Raw genomic sequence first — 13,254 nt, 5'->3', positions numbered from 1 at the left:
AACATATTTTCGGGGGCAAGGTGATGTTTTGAATTTGTTAAAAAAATGTTAAACAATTTCTGCCAAAAAATTTCGCCCGGCACCCTTCGTTTATAGGGCATATTTTTTAACAAGAATCCGCAAAGAAACCGAATCAGAACAGCTAGGGGGACATCCATAAACTACGTCGTTGAGAAAAGGGAGGGGGGTCTTGCTTATTTTGACGAAATACGAGAGGGGGTGGGTATGAGTGCACATTCCACGTCGTTTAATATATTGGTATATTTAAATTTGTCGCTATTGCCTCTATAAATATAATTTTTTTACTAGCTTTTACCAGCATTAAAGTATCAGATATTCATATAAAAACGTATAGTTTTTGAAATGAAATTGAAAATAAAACAAAACGTTTACGAATAAATACACCTTTGTTACAATTAAAAAGAATTCTCTTATAGATACTTTTATCTAGGGTTACCATACGTCCGGATTTCGTCCGGACAGTCCGGATTTGAAAGACATGTCCATTTTTTTCTTTGCTAAAAAAATGGAAAACATTTGGCCCAACGGTGGAAAATTTCATTTCAGGTCTAAAGTATGTTAAAACATAGGTGTATATTTTATGTATTTTAAACTGGCGGAGATTTTGGATGTTAGTTGAATATTGCAGCGAAACAGCTGTACTTTTAATTGTGCCTTATGCATTTATGTACATAATATAAATAAAAGTTTTATCGCATACATTTCGTTTTTATCAGTCACAGCCTTAAATTAATATTAGGTAGCACTTTTGTACAGGACAACAAACAATAAGACATTGTTCTTTGGGTTTAAACAAGCGCTTCTATATATACAGAACAACGTCTGGACGGGGGGTGGGGGGGACAACATTAAATTGTTAGTTCATTTATGTGCTGCATACTGTGTGTGAAAAAATAGTTCTGAAAGAATGAATGGAAATAAAATATTGTGTTCTATTTAGTTAGTAAGTCGTATTTATTCTTGGAGAAGATTTATACGCAAAATCTTGGTCCAATGCTGTTTAAATGCATTCATTTTTTTTTTTTCGAATACTCAGAAAACTAATAAAATGTTTTGAAACATTTAAACGCAGATTGAGAGATTACAGTATTACCGAGAGCTAAAAGTTTCTGAAAACATCTATAATGTTTATTTTAATAAGTTACAGGGATAAAAAAAGAGAATATTTAGTCTGATTTTTAAGTTCAAAAATTTCATTCAAAAGAAACCTTTTGTTTATTCTAAGGGACTTTCAGCCCTCGGTAATAATGTAATCTTTCATTCTGCGTTTATATTTTTCAAATATATTTATTAGTTTTCTTAGGATTCGAAAAAAGAATGCATTTAAATAGCATTGGACCAAGATTTTGCGCCTAACCCCTTAATTGTTCTTGTTATGACACATTCGCAAATAAAGTTTCAAGGTTGATAAAAAAACAGAAATAACATTGAATTTTTTTAAATCAATCACTGAAAGGGGGGTCGTGCACAGCAATGACGACGTCGACATGGGGGGGGGTTCGTCTGTAAACGACGAATTACGTCGGATGTGGGGAGGGTATTAAAAAGTCCAAATTTTTTACGACGTAGTTTATGGATGCCCCCTAGACAGTGGCACCATAATTCCGGACCCCGGAAGTGCCATAGGTTTTCGACACGGACCCCCACGGAAACTAATTGGTGACCCCTGTTCTAGAGAACAAGACACTACTGGTCTGTCACGAATGAGGGGAGTAGGCAGATTGAGACCATGAACTCGAACGGAACCATATCCCTCTTGATAATGGCTCCAAAATGGGTGCCGAAACGTCGAGTTTTAAATTCTCAACGCGGTTCTTCCCGAGAACTTAGTAATTTACATATACAGTGTGTCCACGGATGGGGCGCCCAAGAGGAAAAACTTTTATTTTCAATTTTAGCGAAAAATGTCATCGTTGATAAAAAGTTTTGCTTGTTCTAAAAGCCCATAAAACGAAATAAAATTCAAGTTTTTCAAAACCTGCTTAATTTTGTAGCCAATTTTATGTAAATCTCTATAAATGTTTGCACTAAGTTCGAAATCATAACAATAATCTAGTGTTGCTAGATTGGTGTCATTGGTTTCCAGGCCTGGAGGTCTCCAGGCCTGGAAACCAACGACGCGGTTCATAGCTTATAATAAGCTTTGGATTTGCGGTTCACCTATTAGCTATTGTTCGTACTTTACGCAGATATTGTTGCAATTGAATGGCATTAAGGTGACGATTTCTTAATATTATTGACATTATAAATCGGTCATCGCGAGCAGTTGTAAATCGTTTTCTGTCTGTTCCAGGTCGTCTATAAAAGAATCCAGTCTTCTCATAACATTGGGACTTCTTCGAACCGCTACGCGTGTCATATCCAGTTGTGCAGTAACAGCTTGCGGACCAAGTATATAGTATATTTTAGATGAATGCAGCTTTTTCTGGTCTTGTATGCATTAAAATTAGACACTTGAACACTGACTATACTTGTAGGTATTGCGTTGACCCGGCGAGTCAGCAATCTTAAACTTTTGGCCAAGAAAGTCAATAGCGCCCAATCTAAGAGGAGGAATGGAACTAGAGAGAGATAGAGAGAGAACTATACTTGTATATAAGATGGAAGGCAACCATAAATATGTATTTCTGATTATTTGATAGTCATCAGTATGGTACAGCCAAGTTAGAAAAGGAGAACATTAACTATGTGTATATGTTACAGTTCAAGTTGATTCTCAGTTAGAGTTGACTCCAACTAGTTGGAGTCAACTCCAACTGAAACGAGCAGTAAAAGTTGATTTTAAAAATTTAAATCAACTTTTACTAGTTGGAGTTGACTCTTCCTGGATCGATTCAGTAAATGTTGATTATACGAGAATCTCAAGTGCATTTTTGATGAGTGTGCGTTTCTTTGTTTTGACCGTTTCAACTACTTATTAGTATAGTCTGTAACGTCGCCCCCGTTAGGTAAATTATTCTGATTCGATTTTTTGCACAAACTTACTCAAAGAAATATGTACATCCGTATAACAATCCTTATAACAAATACACAGGGTGTCACGCGGTACCGCGGTCGAAAAATTGTTTAATCAATTTTTGTTAACCAAATTCACAAAAATAATTTTTATCTACTCTATCTCATATTATGTAAAGCAGCGGTTCTCAATCTGTGGTACATGTACCACTGGTGGTACATATCATTATTTGCGGTGGTACACAAAACACACAAAAACATAAAATAGTAGTACATAGTAAGTCTTGATTATACAATCTAAAAATATAGAAATATAATAAAAGAAACTTTAGATGGTACATGACTCAAAAAGATTGAGAACCGCTGATGTAAAAGTTTTAATGTGTGAAAATTGTAAATATAGATAGCAGTGCATGAAGGGTTTAAAGTGTGTCTGAAGTAACAATGTATTTTAAATGTGTTTTACTTTTTCGCACTGTTTTTTAGCACACTTTCATATAATTAAACATCCTTAACTTTCGCCTTCGGGAGGAAATCAGACACGCCCTTGCAACGGCAACTGAAATGCTCACAAAACAGCGACCACGGAAGCAAATATGGATGACAGAGGAAATATTGGATTTAATGGATGAAAGAAGAAAATGAATATTACCACCCTTGGATTATAAGCTTTCATTTGACACCTCATTTGTCATATCGGAAAAGAAATGAAAGGCAGAATTTACAAATCAGTCATCAGACCAATAATGACATACGCGGCAGAAACACAACCCGACACAGAGAGGACAAAAAGATTGCTCGAAACAGTCGAGATGAAAACCCTTCGAAAAATCGATAGTAAGACTCTATGGGACAGAGCTAGAAGTACAGATATACGACGGAGATGCAAGGTGGATAACATTAATAACTGGGTAATAAACAGAAGAATAGAATAGAATGACCACATAAGTCGAATGACAACAAATAGGGTAGTCAGGACAGCGAGAGACGGTTCCCCAATAGGAAGACGTTCAGTGGGAAGACCACGAAAACGATGGAACGACAACTTACTAGAGGCACATTGAAAAAACAGACAAAGTAATGTCTATACAAAAAGAAGAAGATTTGTCAATCTACCTGTTATAATGACGAAGGAGTTATATTCGCGGACGGACGGACAGACAGCCTAGGTTAAATTTGTCACCTTTAGTACCATCCTTGGATATTAATCTTTCATTTGACACCTCATTTTTTGTCATTCTACCTGTTATAATTAACGAGGAGGTATACTCGCTGTCGGACAGATGGTACCAGGCAGTACCGTGGTCGAAAAATTGTTTAATAGTTAAAAATTCTCGTTGGAACTTTACCGCGCTGAGCAGATGGGACGTGAATTGTAAATTGTAGAATTCCCTCATCTTCCTTAGTCTCAGCATCCGTATGGCTTGCAAATTGTAGAAGCCTCGGAGGTGTAACCAGAGAAGGTTCCCATTGTTTTCATTCTGGTGGGGTGTAGAATAGCATTATGTTGTTTTATATGCCATTAGAGTGAAAACTTAGTCTTTTTGCTAGCAGTTGCCGCTAGGGCATCTATGCCATTTCGTTCGTTGCAATCCGGGACTGCACGCTGGGGTTTGTTTTGGTTGGATCGGGGAGAGCAGCATATGTGCCTCCTGATGAGAGACTAATAAGTTTCGAAACCGGTAGGGGTGCTTGCAGCACTCTCTGATTGGACTAGAATATGGTTCGGCTGTATTTTCGTTTTGCAACGAAATTGAAAATGGTTATTCATTTTTGATTTACATTTACTCTGTGTGGAGTATGAAGGGAACCATTCTCGTTGGAACTTTACCGCGCTGAGCAGATGGGACGTGAATTGTAAATTGTAGAATTCCCTCATCTTCCTTAGTCTCAGCATCCGTATGGCTTGCAAATTGTAGAAGCCTCGGAGGTGTAACCAGAAAAGGTTCCCATTGTTTTCATTCTGGTGGGGTGTAGAATAGCATTATGTTGTTTTATATGCCATTAGAGTGAAAACTTAGTATTTTTGTTTAATAGTTATTTATGTACGAAGTCAGTAAAGTGGCTCTTTATCGAACGAGTCTGATATTACGAGCAGGGCAAGCGAAGCGAGCAACAGACGCGTTCGATAAAGAGTATTGAGGTGGTGCGTACAAAATTGTATCGTCAATCATAAAAAACATTAACACTTACAATTTTGAGGAAATTTTTTTAATTTTAGACGAAATAAAAAATTCGTATGACAGTAATGACAGATGACTTTTGCATGATGGCCGGTTTTGATGTTTAATCGATAGTTATCAATATTGTATACCTACCTAATTAGTAAATCTGTAAAGTTTTGATTTATTTTGTATGAATATAATTGCGAAACACTACATAATTTTACTTTTTGACATAAATTTTATTAATAATAAGACAAATTTTGTACAATATTTTTAATAATTAAAGTAAATAAATTTTAATTTCACTCAAATAAATAATCGATTGCTGCCATTGACCACTTACATTCAATCTCGGTTAATTTGATTAATAATCGCGGCAGGTAAAGTAACATTCTTCTGTCAATACAACAAAGTGTTACTTTACTGCCGAAAATTAGGGCAAATGAGTACAATAATGAATGATTTTAGTGACGTTTGGCGATAAACAATGATTTTACACAAATTCGCAAAAATAATTTTTGAAGTTATACTTCTTTACCGGCGATAGAGGGTAAATTTTTATATGGGAAAACCTAGCGACCGGGCTCATGCGCATTATAACTTTGTTCTGATTGGATGTTCAAATGACATGTCAAAAATTATTCAATATGGTGGCTGTGGCACAGCTGTAGTTAGATTATTTATATGGTTGTTGCGTTTTAAAATTTGTGTGAAAAGAAACAACAAACAAAAGTTAGTTAATAGTTATACTGCCTTTTTAAATAGTTTTCATATACCTATATTTTTGGACTTTTGGACTATTTTGGACAAGGAAAACTCATTCTAATTTGGTAAGTACCTAGTTTTTATTATAATCATATTGTAATTATACATTTGGATTAGGTTGAAATACATACATTTATTTTCTCAAGAATGCGGATTTTAGAGAGAAATCCCAAATTAGGTTCGATTTTTATTTTTAAATTATGATTTTTTGGCGTAGATTTATTTATGTAGTAGGTATGTAATGCTTTGATTTACATACTTAATTTGATTACCAACAAAAGTTCTACCAATCTTCATCTAATATATTGTTTTCTTACTGTTTTGTTATATTTTTATATTTTCTTCCACAAAATTTAAACTACATAATTTTCAAAACAATTGTCAAACAGTAAAACGTTCAGTTACCGTATTTTTCCACATGATAAATAATGTGCGATTGGACGAGTGAGTCTACGCTTCGATTACGAGTCAAAGCGGCACGAAATTCAAGGGTTCAATTCCCGATGCAAGTTTTATTTTTTTATGCATATTATGATTGTAAGTATATTTGTTATATAATTTTTTTTTCAGCAAATGCGTATTTAAAATTTTTGCCAACAATTATTATCGTCCAGAAATCATTTTTTCTTTGTGGCATTTTTCAATGTGTTTGTGTGCGTTTTATTCTTTAATTTTTTTAAATTTTTGGTATAGTCTTAAAAATCACATAATATGTAGTAGAAGTATAACTTCTTACGTGCGTACAAAGTACACACACATTCTTTTTTTCACTTCGTACAAATTTTCTTTAGATCCTTTGGGCCTTTTTTCTCTAAAATTGACTGCTGTCGAGTTATTAGCGACTTAAAATTTGAAAAACGCCAAAATAACCATTTTCAAGGTTTAATAACTCGGTTAAAGATAATTATTGTGAAAGTCGAGCGAGCGGCCGTGGAGTAACGGCATAATCGCTGGCCTCATACGCCAGTGCACGTGGGTTCGAGCCCTGCCAAAGACAAACCATTTTCATTTCCAATAATGACACGAGCCGTCTCACCGTGTCTCGGAGAGCACGTTAAGCCGTCGGTCCCCCTGGGCTAGTGTACATCAACACTAGTTACTTGAAACAGGGTTAAAGGTGTAATTGGCGCCGGAACTGTCCGAAAGGCAAAAATGCCATACGATATTATATATTATGAAAGTCAGAAACTAAAAAAATCAACGATTAAAGCTACCTCTATAAGATCCTGAAGAAATTTTTGTCATTATTTCATTAATAAGATATTATTTTTAATTATCAACAATGAGCGCTAAGCGTGTATTGAGGCGGCCGTCAATGTGAGTGCGAGTGAGATTCACCATTGGACGGCCGGAATGGTGCATCTCTTTAGCACTCACCATTGACGGCCGCCTAATACGCACTTAGCGCTCATTGTTAATAATTAAAGATAAAGCTTAGTAATCAAATAGTGACAAAAATTTCTGCTGGATCTTGTAGAGGGGGCTATAAACTTTGATTTGGTTACTTTCTGACTTTCATAACAATGGATTTTAACCGAGTTATTAAGCCTTGAAAATGGCTATTTTCGCATTTTTCAAATTTTAAATCGCGTATAAGTCGACAACAATCAATTTTGGAGAAAAATCACAAAATACCTTTTTTTGCTCAGAATAACCCAAATGATCTAAAAAAAAAATTGTTCGAAGTGAAAAAATTATTTTTGTGAATTTGTCTAAAAAAAAATTGTTTAAACAATTTATCGATCAAGGTACTGCCTGGCACCCAGTAGATTTGTTACAAAGAGTACCTGGCACCCAGGTACTATTCAGTAACATTTAATTTCTAGAATCGGCTGTTTGTGTGAATCAGAATCAACTTTTACTAAATGGCATTGGGAAGAGTATACTTTAACTAGTTGGAGTCTACTTTTACTAGTAAATGTTGAATATAAATCTTCATTTTATATTTATAATTTATAATCAACTTTTACTGAAACCAGCCGTTAGAGTTGACTCGAACTAGTAAAAGTCAACTCCAACTGGATAATCAACTTGAACTGTAACATATATAATAGGTTTAAGAAGCATTATAGATCTAGATCAACAATATCATTAAAGAAAAAACTAGCTTATGGGTATTTCTTTTCAAACTCTGAAAATATAGCTCGTGACAGTTGGAAAGTTATAAACTATCACAGAAATAAAGTTCAAAATAAAAAAGTTGTTCCTAGTACGATCTCATCAAACGATTTCAATAATTACTTTATATCAGTAGCTAAAAATATAAGAGGTTCTTTTAGTTCTACAAATGAAAATGTAGCTATAGATATTTTGAAAGATGTACAATCTCCTTGCCACTCTTTATTTTTACTACCTGTTACTGATATTGAAATCAGAAATGTTTTGCGTGGCTTGAAAAATTCACATTGTACAGATTTTTATTTCTTAAACAAAAAAATAATTGTTGAAACTATTGATATTGTTATTGACAAATTAGTTTTACTTTATAATAATTGCCTTATTGAGGGGATTTTCCCAGATGTACTAAAAGTAACAAAAGTGTTACCACTATTCAAAAATGGGTCCTTAGATGAAATTGGAAATAATCGTCCCATCTCTACCATTCCCATTTTCGGTAAAATTTTTGAAAGTATTCTTAATATGCGTTTGATAGAATATCTAGATAAACACAAAATACTTCACTGTAATCAATATGACTTTAGAAAAAAGTGCAGCACTACACAAGCTATACAAAAAATTGTGAGAGATATAGTAGACGGCTTGGAGGAAGGTCATTTAGTGTCTTTGACATTGTGTGATTTATCCAAAGCTTTCGACTGTGCCTCGCATAAATTACTGTTGGAAAAAATGCATAAATATGGTATAAGGGGAACCACTCTCAATATATTTAAATCTTATTTAACAAATAGAAAACAGGCAATTTTTCTTAATAATACCTATTCTGATTTGAACACGGTCGAATACGGGGTTCCTCAAGGTTCAATACTAGGACCCACTTTGTTTCTTATTTATCTGAACGATCTATTTCACTACACTTTTCCCATAAAATGTGTGTGCTTTGCAGATGATACCACTCTCATAAATACTGACATTAATCAGCATAATTTGAAAATTAAAATAGATAGTGATACTCAGAAAGCAAAAAACTGGTTTTTGCATAATGGTCTGAAGCTCAATGAAGACAAAAATCAGAATTTGATGTTTAGTTCTGATCGGAAGTATGTCTTAGGAAATAGTGTTAAACTCTTAGGAATTTTCCTCGATGATAATTTGGACTGGAGTGCTCATACAGACCACTTAAGTTCTAAACTTGCTACAACTATATTTTTGATACGCAACTTAGTTTTTATGATCCCTAAAAGTACCCTTAGAATGATCTGCTTTGCACTGTTCCATAGCCATTTAAAGTACGGAATAACTGTTTGGGGTGGCTCTTGTTACGCAGACAGAATTTTTAAATTACAAAAGAAAGTAGTGAGGATACTTGCAGGAGCAGAGTATAGGGAACACTGTAAACCTTTATTTCAGGAGTTAGGTATTATGTCATTACCTTCACTCTATATATATGAGACGCTGATTGAAATTCATTCCAACAAAAGTAAGTTTAACATAAACTCCAACTTCCATGATTACCATACAAGATCGAGAGATGCTATTAGAGCACAACGTTTTAGGTTGACAAAAAGTATAAAAAACTCAACTGATGTTAATTTGTACAATATTTTGCCAGATGATTTAAAAAGTCTTCATTTACAGTCGTTTAAAACTAAAATAAAATCACACTTTTTAAAACATTGTTTTCACACAAAGACAGAGTACTTAGGTATATACCGCTTTTATACAATAGTAATACTAGTTTGGTCAGGTTTTTTTGCCGATTATGACGATATTTCATGTTTTTATGTTTATTTCGTGTCTTTACGTTTTTATATACAGGGTGAGTCATGAGGAACTGTACATACTCCTACCTCGTATAGAGGCTCCTATGGGGAATAACAAATGACCATTAAAAGTGTCTGCTCCCATTGTTTAATAATATACAGGGCGAGTTTCGCATTTTGACAGAAATTTGTATTCGTCATAATTTTTGAACTGTCAGATCGATGTGTCTCTTATTTTGGCAAATCGTTACACTATTACCACCTAATCAACTGATTTATTCAAACTAGAAAAAAATCAGGTCCGGCTTTAAAAAATTAGTTCGTTTGGGTCTTACAAAAAACTTCACCCTGTATACGCTTTTTGAAAACTCTAATATGAATTTTACAAATTAGACAAATAGGCAATTAAAATGGCATATTTATTTTTCCCCACACGATTACTTAATTTTTTATAAAAAAATCAAATTTGACTATGAATTAAAAGTTGGTAAAGTGAACCATAGATTTAAAAAAATTAACTTTTATTACAAAAATTAATTTTTTTTTAAACAAATATTTAATTTATGTTACCACCCAATCAACTGATTTATTCAAACTAGAAAAAAATCAGGTCCGGCTTTAAAAAATTAGTTCGTTTGGGTCTTAGAAAAAATTTCACCCTGTATAAGCTTTTTGAAAACTCTAATATGAATTTTACAAATTAGACAAATAGGCAATTAAAATGGCATATTTATTTTTTCCCCACACGATTACTTAATTTTTTATAAAAAAATCAAATTTGACTATGAATTAAAAGTTTGGTAAAGTGAACCATAGATTTAAAAAAATTAACTTTTATTACAAAAATTATTTTTTTTTAAACAAATATTTAATTTATGTTACCACCCAATCAACTGATTTATTCAAACTAGAAAAAGATCAGGTCCGGCTTTAAAAAATTAGTTCGTTTGGGTCTTAGAAAAAATTTCACCCTGTATACGCTTTTTGAAAACGCTAATATGAATTTTACAAATTAGACAAATAGGCAATTAAAATGGCATATTTATTTTTTCCCCACACGATTACTTAATTTTTTATTAGAAAAATCAAATTTGTCAAAATCGCAATTTTACCATAAAAATAAAAAAAATTAAACGTTTTTCTTAAAATTAAAAGTTACACCATTTTTTTTTTCTATGACACGTCTAGATCTAAAACTCCCCATAACACTTCTCTTTGGACTCTATAGTTTAACATAGACGTGATCAAATAGATAAATTTTAAATTTTTTCACTTATTTTTGAGATTTAACTTTGCAATTCACGAATCTGCACCTTTTATTTTTAAAAATTCATAACTTTTACGAGAAGCAGACTGAAAGTCTACAACAATTTTCATAGTCTTCACAATGGTAAGAGATATGTGCTGTAAAAATTTCAGAAAAAAACATTAAAATGGAACAGAGTTGTAGCGAGTTTATTAAACCGTGATTTCATTTTTTTTTTTTTCATTTTTAGGTTAAAATTCCGATTTTGACAAATTTGATTTTTTAATAAAAAATTAAGTAATCGTGTGGGGAAAAAATAAATATGCCATTTTAATTACCTATTTGTCTAATTTGTAAAATTCATATTAGAGTTTTCAAAAAGCGTATACAGGGTGAAATTTTTTCTAAGACCAAAACGAACTAATTTTTTAAATCCGGGCTTGATTTTTTTTCTAGTTTGAATAAATCAGTTTTGGGTGGTAATATAAATTAAATATTTGTTCAAAAAAAAAATAATTTTTTTAATAAAAGTTAATTTTTTTAAATATATGGTTCACTTTATTTACCAAACTTTTAATTATTCATAGTCAAATTTGATTTTTTTATAAAAAACTAAGTAATCGTGTGGGGAAAAAATAAATAAGCCATTTTAATTGCCTATTTGTCTGATTTGTAAAATTCATAATAGAGTTTTCAAAAAGCGTATACAGGGTGAAATTTTTTCTAATACCCAAACGATCTAATTTTTTAAAGACGGACCTGATTTTTTTCTAGTTTAAATAAATCAGTTGATTGGGAGGTAACATAAATTAAATATTTGTTTAAAAAAAATTATTTTTGTAATAAAAGTTAGTTTTTTAAATCTATGGTTCACTTTACCAAACTTTTAATTCATAGTCAAATTTGATTTTTTTATAAAAAATTAAGTAATCGTGTGGGGAAAAAATAAATATGCCATTTTAATTGCCTATTTGTCTAATTTGTAAAATTCATATTTGAGTTTTCAAAAAGCGTATACAGGGTGAAATTTTTTCTAAGGCCCAAACGAACTAATTGTTTAAAGCCGGACCTGATTTTTTTCTAGTTTGAATAAATCAGTTGATTGGGTGGTAACATAAATTAAATATTTGTTTAAAAAAAATTAATTTTTGTAATAAAAGTTAATTTTTTTAAATCTATGGTTCACTTTACCAAACTTTTAATTCATAGTCAAATTTGATTTTTTTATAAAAAATTAAGTAATCGTGTGGGGAAAAAATAAATATGCCATTTTAATTGCCTATTTGTTCAATTTGTAAAATTCATATTAGAGTTTTCAAAAAGCGTATACAGGGTGAAATTTTTTCTAAGACCCAAACGAACTAATTTTTTAAAGCCGCACCTGATTTTTTTCTAGTTTGAATAAATCAGTTTATTAGGTGGTAATAGTGTAACGATTGGCCAAAATAAGAGACACATCGATCTGACCGTTCAAAAATTATGACGAATACAAATTTCTGTCAAAATGCGAAACTCGCCCTGTATATTATTAAACAATGGGAGCAGACACTTTTTAATGGTCATTTGTTATTCCCCATAGGAGCCTCTATACGAGGTAGGAGTATGTAGAGTTCCTCATGACTCACCCTGTAGTGTGTTAAATTGTTTAAATTTGTTAGTACCTGTTTGTATATCTATTCTTTATAATAATTAACTTTTAAATTAATTTTGTCAAAATTTTGTAATGTAGGTATTTTTTTGACTTGTCAAAAACAACAAAATTTTGTATATTTGATTAAATAAATTCTATTCTATCTTCATTTTTAAGAATTATCGCTTAAATGAATTACTTCTCCTACATAGGATGTTAACACTAGAAACATATATTTTGAAGTTTGCGGTGATTGTATATTTGGTTAAAGCACAGCACAGCAATGCATGGATTTATTACTGTTACTTCTATGAAAGTTAGACGAGCTTTGTTGGATCGATAAATTTGGTAAATGTAACAAGCATTATTGCAATCAGCACAAGGTAAGAAAAACATCACATTGATTTGCTCTTGGGTGGACAGTGGGGTCTTGGTTTCGAAGAAAAAGATTTTGCATTGTTAATGGCAATTTTAAGTGGTACATTATGAAAAATTATAGTGATTTTATGTAGCAATATTCTTTTGTTTTATTTTCTACTCCAATTTACTGAAAATCCACCCAACAAGTAACGTTTGTTATGTACATACACT

The 13,254-nt window shown here is 32.2% G+C and overlaps 1 protein-coding gene across 3 annotated transcripts in view; it reads left to right on the top strand.

Moving 5' to 3' along the window:
* The window catches only part of LOC126878565 (uncharacterized), a 93,360-nt gene extending 80,518 nt beyond the window's left edge, over window positions 1–12,842 (top strand). For 2 of the 3 annotated variants that reach the window (XM_050641353.1, XM_050641354.1), the window contains exon 5: window positions 2,315–12,842. In XM_050641353.1, the coding sequence (XP_050497310.1) occupies window positions 2,315–2,325 (11 nt within the window). In that variant the 3' untranslated portion in view covers window positions 2,326–12,842. The remainder of the gene's footprint in view (window positions 1–2,314) is intronic. The other variant, XR_007695701.1, reaches the window with a different exon arrangement.
* The last annotated feature ends 412 nt before the right edge of the window (window positions 12,843–13,254 follow it).

The sequence above is a fragment of the Diabrotica virgifera genome, chromosome 10 (genome assembly GCF_917563875.1).
Source record: "Diabrotica virgifera virgifera chromosome 10, PGI_DIABVI_V3a".
Classification (NCBI taxonomy): domain Eukaryota; kingdom Metazoa; phylum Arthropoda; class Insecta; order Coleoptera; family Chrysomelidae; genus Diabrotica; species Diabrotica virgifera.
This window is presented reverse-complemented; position numbering and strand designations above follow the sequence as displayed.